The sequence below is a fragment of the Camellia sinensis genome, chromosome 1 (assembly GCF_055761805.1).
Source record: "Camellia sinensis isolate YWXY chromosome 1, ASM5576180v1, whole genome shotgun sequence".
Classification (NCBI taxonomy): domain Eukaryota; kingdom Viridiplantae; phylum Streptophyta; class Magnoliopsida; order Ericales; family Theaceae; genus Camellia; species Camellia sinensis.
Window position 1 is genome coordinate 218787966 of NC_138961.1, and position 17535 is coordinate 218805500.

At 29.7% G+C, this 17535-nt stretch overlaps 1 protein-coding gene across 1 annotated transcript; it reads left to right on the top strand.

Annotated features, from left to right (window-relative positions):
• Nucleotides 1-9071: 9071 nt before the first annotated feature.
• LOC114256487 (putative WRKY transcription factor 15) lies at nucleotides 9072-11771 on the top strand. Its single transcript, XM_028196157.2, has 3 exons — nucleotides 9072-10319; nucleotides 10574-10699; nucleotides 11234-11771. The coding sequence occupies exons 1-3, from the start codon at nucleotides 9568-9570 to the stop codon at nucleotides 11391-11393; spliced, it is 1038 nt and encodes a 345-aa protein (XP_028051958.2). The 5' UTR covers nucleotides 9072-9567; the 3' UTR covers nucleotides 11394-11771.
• Nucleotides 11772-17535: the final 5764 nt, after the last annotated feature.

The following is a 17535-nucleotide window of genomic DNA, read 5'->3' on the forward strand; positions in this document are numbered from 1 at the left end:
AAAACTGGAAAAAAATTGATAATGTTCTTAGTTTTATTAGATAGTTTAATCAAGCCAATAAGTAGAAGGGTAAAAACGTTTAATCTCATACTCTTTTTTTTTTTATCAGTTAGTGAAATAATTACGTGGAATATTACTATGCAAAATTGATAATGTTCTTAATTTCAAAAATTGAAAAAAACTAATAATATTATCAGTTTTACTAAATATGACTTATTGATTCAAAAAATCTTAGATAGGACCATAGTTACCATACATTTATAAATAGGACTTTTAGGTAATTAACTCTAAAACTTATTTTATTTTACATTTTCAAATATATGAAAGTTTACACTATATTAGAAATTGAAATTTAAAAATTTTTCAATTCAAAAACTGTGTGAAATTTCAAAAGTGAAAGTTTTCATACTTTCAAATTTAAAAAAAAAAAAATTGTAAAGTTTTTTTTATATATAGTTTTTATTTTTTACATAATTTTATATTCAATTGAGATTTTGTTTGATGGATCTTTTTAAACATATAAAATTATCAAAAATACATCAACAGTTATGAAATTGAAACATAAAAAAAATAATAGTTATTATTTCAATATGTTGACTATTTTTTTATTAGATTTGCTCTTGCACATAAATAAGGGTACAAATGTATAAAATTTTGCTAAATTTTTTAAAAAATGAAAACAACTTATATAATGGGACTTTATTGATTAAGAAAATAAAATGATGAGATCTAATGAAATAAAATTGCATGAAATAATATTTATGAGTATAAATCCAGTCATAATTTATTATTATTTTTTTTAATCTTTTAGTTTTTTTAGGTGCCGTTTGGTAACACTTACGTTTTCAGTTTTCTGTTTATATTTATAAAAATTTAAAAAACTCAAATAAAAACTTGTTTGCTAAAATTTTTGATTTACGAATCAGTGGTCTCAGTTTATAAATTTGGCTAAAAAATGAAAATACAAAAAATGTGTTTCCATTTTGAGTTTTGAGTTTTTTTTTTTTATCACCCAACATTAGTCACCACCTGCCACCATTTTCCACCACCGTCTTCCGCTACCACCAGCCACCAGCCACCCTCCACCACCACCTGCCACCACCACTCACCACCACCACCCACCACCCACCTGTCACCCACTCGCCACCACCACCCACCCATCGCCGCCGCCACCACCACCACCACCACCTACCTATCATCCACCCGCCACCACCCACCACCTGCCACTACCATTCACTGCCCGCCACCACCACCCGCCACTTACTTGCCACCACCACTCACCACCCACCTGCCACCACCATTCACCACCTGCCACCACCAGCCACCTGTCACCCACCCGCCACCAGCACCAGCACCACCCACCACCCACCCGCCACCCACCTGCCACCACCACCACCACCACCACCACCACCATCACCCACCACCCACTTGCCACCACTACCCACCACCACTACCACCACCTACTTGCTACCACTTACCACCCGCCACTGTCACCCATCCACCCACCCACCCACCACCCACTCGTTACCACCAACCACCGTCACCCACCCACCCATCCACCACCGTCACCCACCCACCCACCCACCCATCACCCGCCACCCACCACCCACCACCACCTGCCATCCGCCACCCACTTGCCACCACCACCCACCACCCGCCACCACCACCTCCCACTCACCACCACCACCACCTGCCACCGTCACCCACCTACCCACCACCACTACCCACCCGCCACCACCCACCAGCTACCCACCACCCACCGTCACCACTTTCCATCACCGTCTTCCGTCGCTACTTGCCACCACTTGCCATTTCTCACTCATTTTTATATTTTTAAATTTTTTTAAATATTTTGTCAATTACCAAACGCGTTTGTAGTTTATGTTTTTCTAAAAATAAACAAAAAATAAACAAAAATCAGTTTATAAAATTTTTATAAATATAAACTGAAAACGTAAACGTTACCAAACACACAATTATATATCCATATCATGTGTTTATTTTTCTCGTGTCATTTGGATCAACAACTATTGCATGAGACACCCACTTTGACCTGTTTCTGGAGGTCACTGTCTCATGACTCGTAACTAGATAGCTGCACCATCTACATGCAAATCCCACAACCCTTCTTTTTTTTTTTTTTTGGGTGAAACAATCCCACAACCCTCACTCATTTGTGTGACTGTAATAAACTAATAATACATAATCATTTTTATTTAAGAAAAATGTTAAATAATTTGGTTATAAAACCTTTATATTAATATTAGGAGAATAAATAAAAATAAATAAATAAATATGTATCTATCTAGTATTAAAAGAACAAACAACATTTAATATACACTGAACCTTTTAGATAATTTTTTCTTGAGTTATGTTAGGCGTTCTAAATTTTTTATCAAGCCTCTCGTCTACACATATGTACCTTGTGTGGATTCCATACTCATATAAAAAGTTTGATAAAAAATTAAGTAATTCATTTAAGATTTATAACATTTTTTTTTTTTTTTTTTTTTTGGGCACTTTGCGGCTAAGTAACTAATCAGATGAGCTACAAGTCCACCGTTTTACCGCAATTGGCGCATGAGCTGATCCAAATGGTTGAAAATGGGTCAAGTGTGAGTCACATATTATATGCAGTGATAGTGATTTTGCATCATGTGGTTAAGGTGTATTGAGAAATGAATCAATAATTCACATTTGTCTCCAAAATTAGGTATTGGCCAAACCATAAAAAGGTGCGTTAGATTCTAAGCAGCCAATGATTCAAAAGTCACGTGCTGTACAGTAGAGTCACTTAATTATATAGATAAATCGTAAATTCGTATACAGGTAAAAAATTTAACTCACACTTCTGATATTAAGTACAATTCACCCAAGCCTGAAAGGTTGGCACAGCCTTTATTATTAAGGATCATTTATAATATAAAATTCAATTAATTTATATTAGTAAATAACTACATAACTAGAGAAATTAAATATGTACCAACAATTTCATTGATATTCAATGTTACCGTTGGGAAACGGCTACTATCTGCACTCTTTTAGGGTGCATATATTATGCACCTTATGCAAAAAGCTTAATTCACAAAATGTATAATTTTTAGGGCAAATTACATATACACCCCTCCAGGTTTGGTTAAATTACAGATACCCTCCTGAGGTTTCGGAAATTACATCCCGCCCCCTGAGGTTTGTATTTTCATAACAATTTACCCCCTGAGGTTTATATTTCATAACAAATTACCCCCTAATTTCTTATGCAAATATAGCATTCAGGGGGGAATTCGTAATTTCTCAAACCTCAGGGGGGTATCTGTAATTTTGTCAAACCTGGAGGGGTGTATATGTAATTTGCCCTAATTTTTATTACAAAAAATGTAACTTTTTTCTTTATAAAAAATATAACATTTTGCTTCTCATAAATTATATCACAAAATTATAATTTTATACATAATTTTTAAGTACACATCATAACTTTACCATTCATAACTTTTATCAAAAAAAATTCATAAATTTTTAAACAAAATCATAATTTTTCTTACTATGTGCATTTGCACATTATAACATTTTTCTAGTGTGGGTTTGGAGATGCTATTTTTTAAAATTCATAATATACTATTTTATTCTTGATGTCGATTAAAAAGTTTAAAATTTAGAGTTGGACCAAGTAAATAAAAAGTTTTTTAAAAAAAAATCATTCCATCAATCTACTTTCACCCAACACCACTAGTCCTAATGGCAAACAAACAAACATGTACACACAATATTCTCTCTCTTGGCATAATTCTCTTTCTCTCAAAGTATCTCATTCATTATTAAAGGGAATATGTACACATATTCAACAATACGTCAAAATCATCGAAAGAATAATTTATAGACCAAGAATTTGTAATGTGCATGTTGTTTTATAAGTATTTATTTATTAAATTAAGTGATTCTTTTAACTCAATTTTTTAGAGTGCCTTTTATTTGGCACATTATAATTTACTAAGACTGATTAATCAGTAAATTTAGCAACTCTTACTAAAAAATCTTTGAAAATGTTCAAAAAATTTCTTTATTTTCTTATATATATATATATATATATATATTACTTTAAATTTTTTTAGCCTCTATGTCCTCGCTTGAAAAAGGATTTTAAATTTAAGCCAACTTTTGAATTAAAAAGAAAAAAGTTTAGCGAAAAATTGTGGCAAAAAATTGATGCATTTGCAACCAACTAAAAAAAATATTTTTGCAATGTCTCTTTAAAAATGTTTGGAATTTTTGGTTTTTATCTATATACTAGAAGAGGATTTACTAAAAAATTTAGTGTTATTTATTTATTTATTAATATCTGGGATAAAAACAAAAAAGTACTAACTTTAAAAGTCCTTCCCGAATGAGTTTACAAATTCAATTTGGTAGGCAAGCTTCCGCATGACCATCACGAATAACTTAGGGTACAAAGGGTCAAATGATGATCTTACTAATTTAAGGGGAAGGATAAGTACATTCCTTTTTTTCAAGCTTCTTATTGTATTATCTTATTTGAGGCATGTTGACACCCAAGAGAAAAAAAAAAAAAAAAAAAAAAAAAAAAAAAAAAAAAAAAAAAAAAAAAAAAAAGAGTAGATTTTGGATTGCAAGGTATTGTTTGGGCTAGTGAGACTCATCACAAATCCCGTTTTAATGATCTGGATTGTTCATTTTGTAAGATATTTTATGTATTTTATCTATAAAAAAATTAGGTCAATCTAACAGCAACCTACTCAATTTATTGCATTTGTTACTAAAAAATGTATGATTTCTTTTTTAAAACACAATCATAGCCTATTTTTTTTTTTTTTCTGGTGAAAAACACATAAAATTAAACAAGTTATAATTATCAGATGGATCTAATTTTTTTTGTAAAGTGTCTGACAAAACAAACAGTTAAGATCGTCAAAACGAGACTCGTAGTGGATCCACAGATCTAAACAACGCCCTCCCATCCAAAATCTAAACTGGAGGTCTGAAAAACTAACATAGTACTGTAACAAGTAAATATTATTTACTTATTTTTATCCTTTAGCATAATTTTTTTTACCATTCAAATGCCAAAAGAAAGGAAAGTAAAAATAAATTTTATTTTTCATAAAAGTTTTTTTTGGGTAAAATATTAATAAATCTCAAATAGTGATCTTATAAATTATTTGGTCATTCTTTTTTTCTTATGGACCCAAAGGTTTCATTTTAGTATGAATTATATAAAGAGTCAAACATAAACTCACGCATGTTATGTATTGAAGGATAAATGCAAGTTTTTTCATAATGTTAAAATTAACCTATCACCAGTGCTATGCATGGGATAATTATAGATATTTATATATTTTTAAATTTTTTTAATATATAAATGATAGTTTTTAAGATTTTTTATAAAAATAATTTAACAATCTTATCACTAACCATAGTGTATAGGAGAAATTAAAAAGGCTATTGCAGTAACTATGCGCGGGCTGTATCTATAATTATTTGTATGAGGAGATTTTAAATGCTAATCAGAGATTTTAACCAAATCAATAAATGCAGGCATGTTGATTGGAAAAAGTTAATAAATGTTGAACAAGTGATTTTGACCAAATCAATAAATGCTGAGTTTTTTTTTTTAAATCAAAAATTTAGAAAATTTAGAAAATTAAGATTGAGAGATTGGAGCTCCCACAAAGCTTGGGGTTTAGAAACACCATTTTCCTTAATATATTTACAATTATCCATATATGTTAATTGTGATTTTAAAATTTTTATTTTTTTATTTTTTTTAAATGTCTTCTTTTTTTCCTTTTTTATATTATATTAAAGTTTAATATTTTGATAATAATCATATGTGTTGGACTTTTTAAGGAATTAAATGTCATCTTTTTTTTATTATATTATATTAAAGTTTAATATTTTGATAATAAGCATATGTGTTAGACTTTTCAAGAATTTTTTTTTATGTTTGTTCTTAATGCATTAAAGTGTTATTATGAGGGATAATAATCATATGCGTTAGGATTTTTCAAGGAATTCATATGTGTTGGATTTCAAAGAATTTTTTTTGCACTTGCTCTTAATGCATTAAAGTGTTATTATGACGGTAAGACTTGAGAGTTGGGAGAAGTTAATAAATGCTAAGATTTTTTATTTTTTTTAAATCAAAAAATCAAGAAATTTAGATTGGGAGATTAGAGCTCCCACAAGGCTTGAGGTTAAAAAAGTCATTTTGCTTAATATATAGTAAGTATAGATTACTAAAAATTACACTTCAATTTTTTTTTTTTTTCAAACGTAACACTATAATATACCACTACAATGTAATACACTGAAAAAACTGTTAGTGTATTTTTTTTTCAAACGCAACATTAAAAAAAAAAAACTCCTTAATACACTTTTCTCAAACGTAACACTCCAATCAATGTACCACACAAAAACTCCTTAGTGTATTTTTCTCAACCATAACACTCAAATGTAACACATTGAAAATTTTTTATATTTTTCTCGAACGTAACACTCCAATGTGACACATTAAAAAATTTCTTAATATACTTTTCTCAAACGTAACAACGTAACATTCCAAAAAAATTTCTTAATGCATTTTTTTCCAATCAATATAACATGCAAAAATTCCTTATTATTTTTTACAAACGTAACATTCTAATATAATACCAAAAAATCACACTAATAGAAAATATAGATTTTCATGCTCAGCGACTAACACTTCAGTTACCAATCCCCTCACAAATAATTTTTCACACCTTCACATTTCTATTTTCATCCCAGAAACAAATCAAAAAATAAAAAAAATGAATCAGACATTCACTTAAACTCAAATGACATCAAATTAAATAAATATAATTTTTTAAAATAAAAAAGACTAATTAATTCAAAAAAAATTCTTAAAATTAAATGGATTAACTCCGCATATAGAATTTATGAATTTTTTTTTTCACTTTTAAAGAATCAAGTTGATATAATAAATTTATTTCACTTGCTGTCATTTGAAAAAAAAAAATTTATAAAATTTTATGATTGAAATTATGAGATTAATTTAATGTTTCATAAAATATAAAAATAAATTACTGAAATCACCGAAATAAACCTATAAACCGAACTCAAATGACGGCACTTTTTTTCCGGAACCGGAGAGAAAAGGCGGTCCATATCTATCCTGAAAGCACCGGGACATCTCGCAAGACAAACTTGGAATGATTGGAGTCAACTTTCATACATCACAGCACAGTAAGCCATGCCGAAAAATTTCACCATGTTCTCTCATATTTTTCAGTTGTTTAATATAAATTTTAAATTTTTTTTTAATCAATCACAACGTTATTGAAGTATTATGTGACGATATCTCAAAATCAATCAATAATTTTTTAATACCAACAGAGTCCGGATTTGCCAACTCATGACAGGGTTCGAATTTGTTAAAATTAAAATTTTTAGTTTTACAATAAAGTTGATTTATAATTGAATTAGTTTAAACTTATTTTAGTAGTTTAAATTATTCAATTTTATAATTAATTAAAAAATTATTAATATAAAAGAGTAAATTGATTCAACATCAATTATTATACTATTAGAATATTTTTTATTTATACCGCCTATATATTTTGAAAAATAAATTATTCATATATTATAATATATATGTGATTTAATCATATAATTATTTATATTTGGTAAATTCAATTTTTTAAATATATACTTTTTTAATTTATTATATAAATTTAACAATTAAAATCATTGATATAAAAACAAATTAATTTTATAATATGTCAACTTCACTCATAAAATTAAGATATTTTTTAAAAATCCAAACTCGTTGAACTAATATCCGTCCAAACTCTCCCCATATCGGACGGCCTAGGACGCTTCTTTGACTTCTCATGTACCCAAAAAAAAAAAAAAAAAAAAAAAAGTAAAAGCAAAAAGAAAAAGTAAATTGTCCTACCTTACTTTAGACCAGTTCATCCACAGTGGACCCCACCACGCTGATAAAGTCAATGTCCTCGACCCAACATCCCAGATTATTATTTTTAATTTTAAAAATTATTTTATTTTTAATTTTTTTATGCACAGTATCAATACGTGTATTGTGTGCATAGAGGGTAGAGCATAGATATAGAGGGTTATATATACATTAATTATTTTATTAAATTTTTTGACTTTTGATGTCGTTGTCACATGATAGATCTCAATTATCTTTAAATATAACACATGATAGATCTCAATTATCTTTAAATATAAGTTTTATATATGGAAAAATGCTTAGTGTTCCCACTAATTAGGTGGCAGTGAGTCCTGTTATTAATGATGTGATGTTTTGGTCTTGGAGTTGTTTTTTTTTTTTTTTTTTTTACTTTTTTAATGCATTAGTGTTATTAGTGGTGATATTTTTAATGGGATGAATCATTGTTGTTATATATGCCCACAATATTTATTGTACTATTGATGACAATATATTATTTTAATATAACAAACACAATGCCTATTTCTATGATATGTTATTTGAAAAAAAGAAAAATGTGATGTATCATGTCATGTCATTGGATTAATAATGTATTAAGATGTGAATAATTTGAATGAGATAATTTAATAATGTGAGTAATGTTATATAAATTAAAAAATTTATATACAGAATCACACAATTGCATTGTGAATTATTGTTTTAAAATAAAATATCAAGTGAAATAATACCTTAATTACAAATATATTATTCTAACAAATTTTGTTTTTAAGAATAGTATTTTCCTTCCCATAAAATAAGTGAAATGGGGTGAGGGTGTGTGATTCAATTGCACTTTCAAGCGATTGATGGTGAGTCTCATTTTATGACAATAATATCCTATTTTTTAAAAATAATAATATAAAAATAAAATTTCATATAAAATGACGCAAAGCAAATTTTATATTTTAAAATAAAATATTCATAAATAACAAAACTACGGGGGTTTTAAAATTTTTTATACATATATATTTTTTTGGTATGAATATTTATTTTTCTTATTAAAAGCAGCATACTTGACTTTTATTTTCCAATATTTGTCGTCCATTAACATTAATTTCCCCATAACACAGGTCGACCAAGGTTGTTTGTCTATTTAGTGGTTTTTTTGGGTAAATGTCTATTGTGGTTATATGGTATTCGCACCTAAGTTTGACTGGAGAAAGAAAGATCTAATGGTTGAGTCATTTATTCATTCTTCACCCACTTTCTCCACCTTTATTTATCTTCCGCCCATATCATTATTTTAACAGGTATATTCAATAATTTTGAAATATAAATATGTAATAATTTATAATATTATAATTGATAAAAAAAAATAAGTACGTGATAATATATTAAGTGATTAAAAAATATAAAAAATAATAATTAATTAAAAAATACATACAGATAATATTTCATGAATATTTTGTAATTTTTCCATTTTATCCTCTACAGAGATTAAAAAAAAAAAACAATAGTCATAACATATTCACATCGTATCCACTACTTATACCACTTCACTAGTCTGTTTTGAAAGCTTTTAGTCCTCTGTTTCGGTCCAAGCTGATGGTTGTGAAGCCATGGCCGTCGAGCTCGTGATGGGTTACAGAAACGACAGCTTTACGTCTCACGTGGAAGAGAACGCAGTGGTTCAAGAAGCAGCCTCTGGGCTCGAGAGTGTTGAGAAGCTCATTAGACTCCTTTCTCAGTCTCAACAACAACAGAGACAAGAGGGTCAATTATCAGCTAATTCAGAGCAGAGATCGACTATGGAGATAGATATGGACTGTAGAGCAGTCGCTGATGTGGCTGTAACCAAGTTCAAGCGAGTCATTTCTCTTCTGGGTCGGACTCGAACCGGCCATGCCCGGTTCAGAAGAGCCCCTCTGGCGCTACCGGTTCAAAACCAGAACAGAGACTCCAAAGAAGTCTCTGAATCGACTAGAATCTATTGCCCGAGACCAATCCAACAAGTCCCTCTCGCTGTTCCTCACGCAAATTCTCACCACCACCATCTTCAATCTCAGCACGACCACCTCATGATCGTGAAAAATGGGGTTATTGATCGGAAAGACTCGGCGTCGAAATCGATTAATTTCTCCTCGTATTCGCCGGCGATTTCCGGCGCCACCACCTCGTTCATGTCGTCTTTAACGGGAGACACCGACAGCAAGCAACTTTCGTCGTTGTCGGCGTTTCAGATTTCGAATCTGTCGCAGGTTTCCTCCGCCGGAAAGCCGCCCTTGTTGAAGAGAAAGTGCAGTTCGTCGGAAAACGCAGCCTCCGGCAAGTGCAGTGGCTCTTCCGGCCGCTGCCATTGTTCCAAGAGACGGTATGCTATATGGGTCCGAATTTGATATATTGAAAATCAAATTTGATTCATTATCTGACTAATTTCAACGAAGAAAATTATTGATATAAAAAATTAAATTAATTTAAATTATCAAGTTAAATTTAATTTAATTTTTTATATATTCTTCTGAACTACCATATGAAATGAATTGTTGATATATATATATATATGTTTGTATTTGTGTGTGTTTTATTGAAATTCAATTTTGTTAATATTTGATTTTGTGGAATCAGAAAGCTGAGGCTGAAGAGGGTTGTGAGAGTTCCGGCGATAAGCTCGAAGATGTCTGATATACCACCAGACGATTACTCGTGGAGGAAGTATGGTCAGAAACCCATTAAAGGTTCTCCGCATCCAAGGTTCGTAGTTGGTGTGACTCATTTGTTTCTAATCTTCCAACTTGACTCAATGATAAATATTAACTCAGTCCTCGACTCGTTCCTACTTCTGTACTGTACTGTACCCCTGAAACGAGTCTGATCAGTTATGAGACGTTTGACCTTTAAAACTTTAAAAATACAATTTTACCCTTCTAGGAGCCAAATTGTCTGCACAAGATTTTCGTTCTCATGACTATAGCATGGCTAGTTTAGGTAAAGAAATGGGATTCTTTTGTTTAGAATGCTATAAATGTTATGCGCATGGGAAAAAAAAAAAAAAAATTTAAATTATTTAAAATTTAAATGTATAGTACAATTTTCAAATTAATTTGGGTGTGGTACTACAACTACAAAAATCGAACATAAAAAAGAAAAAAGAAAAAAAATCACATAATTGATGAAGACTACATCTTACGAACTTATCCTTTCATTCACGTACACCTTTATTTTTTGATCAATGTTTATATTTCTAAGTTTATTCCATCTGATAGGCTTATATGGATAATAAAACAGGGGTTATTACAAGTGCAGTAGTGTGAGGGGTTGCCCAGCACGTAAACATGTGGAGAGAGCTTTAGACGATCCAAAGATGCTGATTGTAACCTACGAAGGAGAGCACAACCACTCTCTCTCTCTTGCAGAAACAAGTGGTCTTATCTTAGAGTCTTCTTGATTTAGATTATCATGCATGGTGGTGAAACAAAAGCCAAGTGTTTTCACTTATCATCATCATCATTCCACAAATGTGTAGAGAGTTACAGTGTAGTACTACTATTAGCTAGATGAGTGAGTGAGCTCAATGACTCAACTCAGCTCTATCTCAAAGGAGACGTAATGGGTTTTTCTTTAAGTCTATCGAATTAAACACGGTCTCCTCATATGATATGTGTGATTCATCAATTTCATATAAGAAAATTGTGTTTGATTCTATAATTGAAACAACGGTTGTTTGTTTATTCATTGTCCGACACTGTATTCTCTACTTTTCTCTCTATGTGAATGAAATGAAAAATGAAAGGAAAAATCAATGAAAAGATAGCCTTGTTTGATACGACTTATTTTTAATTTATATTAGTTTTTAGTTTAATTTAAATTATTTTGATGTATTTAGTTCAGCTTAGTAATACAGTTTATAATTTTTTGTAAGTAAAAAATTAATTTATTTTTTGAGTGAGAGAGAAGAAACTTAATTTATAAATCAAAAATTAATTTATGTTCATATTTATAAGTTATAAGTTGTTAAATTATAAATTATAATTATTTTATCACAACTGTACTAAAAGGGGCCACAGTCGATTTGGTTACATATTTCAAAGAAGGAAAGTGGGTTATATTCTCTAGTCTAGTGGGTTGTGTCGTCTTTTATTTATTTATTTTTGAATTTTGTATTGGTGACTTTATCTTTGGTTGTGGTCTTTGGATGCGAAATTCTACTACTTTCCAATTCACAAGTCATCATCACTCCAGCTTTTTCCCTTTTGGTTTTGAATAAGAAATTCTTGTAAAAATTAAGAGAAAATAAAATGACTTGGTCAAAATTCAAAAATGATGAAGACATGTAGATGGTGGAACATGTCGTGTTTAAGAGGGTTGACCAAGAAAACAGAAAGTAGGAGTAACCAGTTGGGGCGGCCAATTTACTCAAAGAGAGGAGAGAGAAAGTCCTCTGATTTAAAGCTTTGTTGTTGAATGGTGTTATAGAGGAACCTCAAACAATTATTACTTGCCCTAAAAAAATTACATTTTATTTAAAATTCTTTTTTTTTTGGGTGGAAAAGTCACAAATAAAAAGTGGGAATAAGTGAAATAAATTGTAAAAAAATGAAAGCCTGTGTCTGTGTTCTATTGCAAAAAAATTTCTTCTCGTTGATTGATATTTTTCTTAAAAAAAAGTCCGTGAACAAGATGGTTGGTGGAGTCGGAGATTTAATGTACTCCAAAATTAGTCCGGCAAAATCTTGAATATTATAGTTGTATTTGAATAAGGTTGCGTTTCGTAGAGTTTTGTAATTATGATTTGAGAGTATACGTTGTATTTTGAGTTTGTGAGGTTTGGAATTATGATTTGAATGTAGAAAATTTGTTTAGTGAGAGTTTCGAAAATAGTTTTGAAAAGAGTTTTATATTGAGTAGGGAATATTTGATGTGACATTTGATAGTTGATACACAAACTTACAATTCATAACTAAACATATTTTAAAACACATAATTTTTTTTTAAAAGTTCAGAAAATATTTTTTTCGAATATATAAATATTAGCATATCAATTGCAAAAAAAAAAAAAAAAAATCACTATTCCGGTCAACCGATCGGACAACCGGTTAGGCCAAATTTTGAAAAAAAAAATTGAAAAACGCGCTCTGTTTGACAGAGTTCTCTGCAGAGTTGTGGAAAATTAATTCCACAACTCTATCCAAACATCATGCTCAAACCTATATGCAAAAAACTAGTTTGAAAACATAAACAAACATATATTACAGTTGTAGTTGAATTAATTTAACTGAGGATTTGAGAAGCGATCATGAAAGTTTGAGACGAATATAAATTAAATTTATTATTTTACTTTTCCTTGTCTTTTTAAATTTTTATTAAAATTAATAATTTAATTGCAGTGTATGCAATTGAAATTAATCGGAACACTCGTGAGATTTAAAAAAAAAAGAAAAAGAAATAAATAAAAAATTCATGGCTGGTGGAGAGAGCTCTCTGATTTTAGAGCATGGGCGTTGGTGTTGGGTGGAGTTAGAGAAGACTACGAAACGAAGACGGTATTTGTTGGTGTGGAGGAGCTTAAACCTCACACTCTCTCTACGAAGAGTAATTATTGAGTACTATTAGAATGTAGTAATGTGATATTTCAAAAATATTATAATTAAAAAATAAATAAATAAATTTAATAATTTTATGTTAAATAATTAAAAAATATAAAATGATATAATAAATAATAATTAATAAAAAATATGAATATATAACATTGCAAGAGCAAACAATAATTTTTCCTCTATAACTTACAAGTGAGAAATCAATGTGGCATAGTCAAAATGGGCTGGTGGTGGCAGAGTTTTAAACAAATAAATAAACACAACCGAAATATTTGAACCATGAGAGGTGGGTTGGGTCCTACAATGTTTTTATTATTTCATTTTGGCTTTTGCTTTGTCTCATTCGTGTGACTATTCAGCACCATGCTTGTTTCGAGAAACAAAAATTGGAGATGATCTTGAATGTACACCACATATATATGTATCGATTCATTTCCATGCCTAGCAGTTTGGTTAGGATGTGGACGATCAATAAGTTGTTTATTGTTTTGGCTCTAAAATAGGAGATAAATTAATTAGCATCATTGGGTCTATGAATATGAAAGGGTTTTGAGATTATGTGTTAAATTAAGTAAGCATTGGATTGGATTGGATTGGATTGGATTCTTTTTTATTGAGCATTTAATTTATTTAGGTTACGTTTGACATAAATTTTTTAGACTAAAATAATTATAAAAAGACAAAATAAATTAAAAAATTAATAAGATAAAATATTACATCTAAACTATAATCATTTCATTTTTTTTACTCACAAAAATCAAAAAAATCAAAAAGTTCATCCAAAACAAGGCTTTTTAGCCCTGAACAAACTAGCTGAAAAGTCAAAAAGTCAATCCACATCCCAAACGAAGACTTAGATTAGTGTTGTTGGATCAATGGGCTTATCATTATTTGTAATCTCAAAATATTATATTGTATTATTTATGTGATATCTCAAATTAATTATGTATGAAAAAAATTTATAGATGGAAAAGTTTGGCATACACAAAATAATCTATTTTTTAAATTTTTTTTTTATCTTTTTTCCATCACATCACATCTCTATTTTTCTGCACATCTTTTCGTAAAAAGACAAAAACTACACTTATTTAGGTCATCCCAAATAGTGCACATCTTTTGATAGTTAGGAGATGAATAATAACTCACTTAATGTATATTATGATTTTTGAAAAATGCCTCATACACCCACTGGGGGCCGACCCCCAGTGAGGTGACACTCCATTATTGGTCAAAAAAAATTTTTTTTTTTTTTTTTTTTTTTTTTTAGTTTCAACCAGTGGGGGCGCGACACCTCACTGGGGGTGCGACCCCCACTGGGGGTATGCAGCACTGCTGTATGATTTTTCATTGAAAGTACCGTATAGGGTGTATCTTTGTGAAATTAAACCCTCTTTCTTGTAGTTTTTGTCATGCAAAGTCACATTATAGATCGAATATCAAGTCACATTAGTCTTAAAAATAAAATGAACAATTTATTTTTAAAATTATCTTTGTTGTTTATTTTTTTAAAATAAATATGATGCGATTATGTGATTACTATTATTCGATCAATTATTTTTTTCCCATAAACAATATATTCAAATGAATAATTTAAATTGTCATGATAGATCACTAGTGAACCCACCCAGCTCAACAACACCTCCACAGTTTAAAGCTCAATTTCATTTCTATTTTTTATGACAAAAATATTTAAGAGCACTAAAAGTAGAGCTCTAATGAGAGCTCTACTTACGTAGCAATAGATCTCACTCATGAATGATTTGATGTATGTGTTTTATTTTTTTACTTCATGCCACATTATTAAAACCATTGTTGGAACTCTATAAATTTAGAATTATAAATAATTGGTCTTTTTATGATATTATTCACTCAATAACCTTTACAAGTGCTAAAGCACCAACAATGTTAGAAGTAGTTAAAATTTTACATACTATTTTATTAGCCTTTGACATGAAGTAGGAAACTCATGCCATGTATTGATGTGAGTTCCACCTCCCTTTAACAAGGTGAATAAAATAATGTATAAATTTTAAGTACTTCTGGCGCTTCTAAAAAAATAAAAATGGATTATTGGACTGTATTACCGAGTCTGTCAGTTTTTTGAATTTTATTTTACAGTAATTCTACAGAGTCCGAATATAGGGGCTCGAATTTGGCTCGAAATTAGGGGGAAGAAGAAGGAGGAGGAGGAGGAGGAGAAGAAGGAGAAGAAGAACTCAACTGGAGGGGCCAACAAAATCGGGCGGAGGTGGAGGCGGAGGCGGAGGTGGATGCGGATGCGGCGGCGGCGGCGGAGGGCGGAGGCCGAGGTGGAGACGGGGCTGCGATGCCGACGAGCGACGAGGGACGAGCTGCGAGATCGGCCGACGAGCTGCGAGATCGGTCGACGAGCTGGGACGCCGACGGGTTGCGATGCCGACGACGACCTGCGTTCTCGCACTCGCTCTCGCCTCTGTGTTCTCCCTCTCGCCTCTGTTCAACTCAACGAAGAAGAAGAAAGAAAAGAAAGAAAAGGAAGAAAAGAAAAGAAAGAAAAAAAAAAAAATCAAAACCCAAAACGACGTCGTTTTAGGTTTTGAGCCAAATTCGAGCTCCTAATTTCGGGCCCTAAAATATTATTCTTTATTTTAATTGTTTAAACAATTTAATGTATATAATTTATTAAATATTTTACTCTTATAAAAAATTACGTTTTACCAGTCTAACGGTATGATTCAGTTTATAAAATAAACATGAGAGCAGTCATTAAAAAAGAAAAAAAAAAAAAAAAAAAAGAGTACCTTCGGCCTTTCTATTTTGTTGAAGTATTAGTGATCACTGTTCAAAACTGGCCATTGGGTCAAAGTCCACACACACATATATATATATATATATATATACATACATATTTCTTTTAAATCAATTTTTTGGCAAACGGAGGTTGCATGACATGCAATATAGCCTAGACCGAGGTGACATTAATTATTATTATTATTATTTTAATATTACTATTTTAATAAAAAAACTTCCAATCAGTGTATTTGGTTTAAATTTTTTGAATTAAGTTTTTTGAAAACTCTATTTTTTGATTTTCGTGTTTTTTTATTTTTAGTGAATATTTTTAAAATTTTAAACATTTTTTTATATTTTTTTAGATACACCTTACTTAGATGTATCTAAAAAGAAAAAAATTTGTGAAAAAATATTTTAAAAATTTAATAAATACATAAAAATACAAAAAAAATGTATTGAATTCTCATATTTTTTTTATATTTTTGGTATTTAGTGAATTTTTAAAAGGTTTTTTCACAATTTTTTTACTTTTTATGTATATTTATGTTAGGTATGTCTAAAAAGTAAAAAAAAATATTTAAAATATTAAAAAAATTTAGTAAAAAAAAAATACGAAAAATAAGAAAATAAAATTTTCTAAAATATATTTATAAAAAAATACAACTAAGCAAGCTGAATAGTTTTTTTCCTTTACATAGGAACAAATAATTTGAGTCAACTACAGCGATGTGTGTTGGACGTAGGACTGATTTTTTTGTCTCTTACAATATCTTTCCACGTTGGGTGGGCTAACCCCTATTTATAAAAAAGAGCGAATTATGGGCAATTTTAGAAAGTTAGTTAAAAAAATAATTTTTAATTTATTTTAAATTATATTATCTCTCATATCTTTTATATATATATTTTTAAAAATATAAAAAAAAATTAAAAAATCAATTTTTAACCATTTCTCCAAAACAACGCTATATTAATAGTCTCTATAATTTGAATTTGTATTAATTTAGTTTTTAATTATTTAATTATGATATATTTAATTTTAAATTTTGAATCTTTTTCGAATAAGAATAATAAAAAATATTTTCTTTACAAACAATCAATTTCAAGGGCGAACTCGTCATACAACTTATTTTGTGTTGGTTAATTTATAAATTGTTTGAAATATAATAATCTTTTTTTAATAAATAATAGTGAAATTTTCTTGGTTATAAAGTTTTGTTTAAT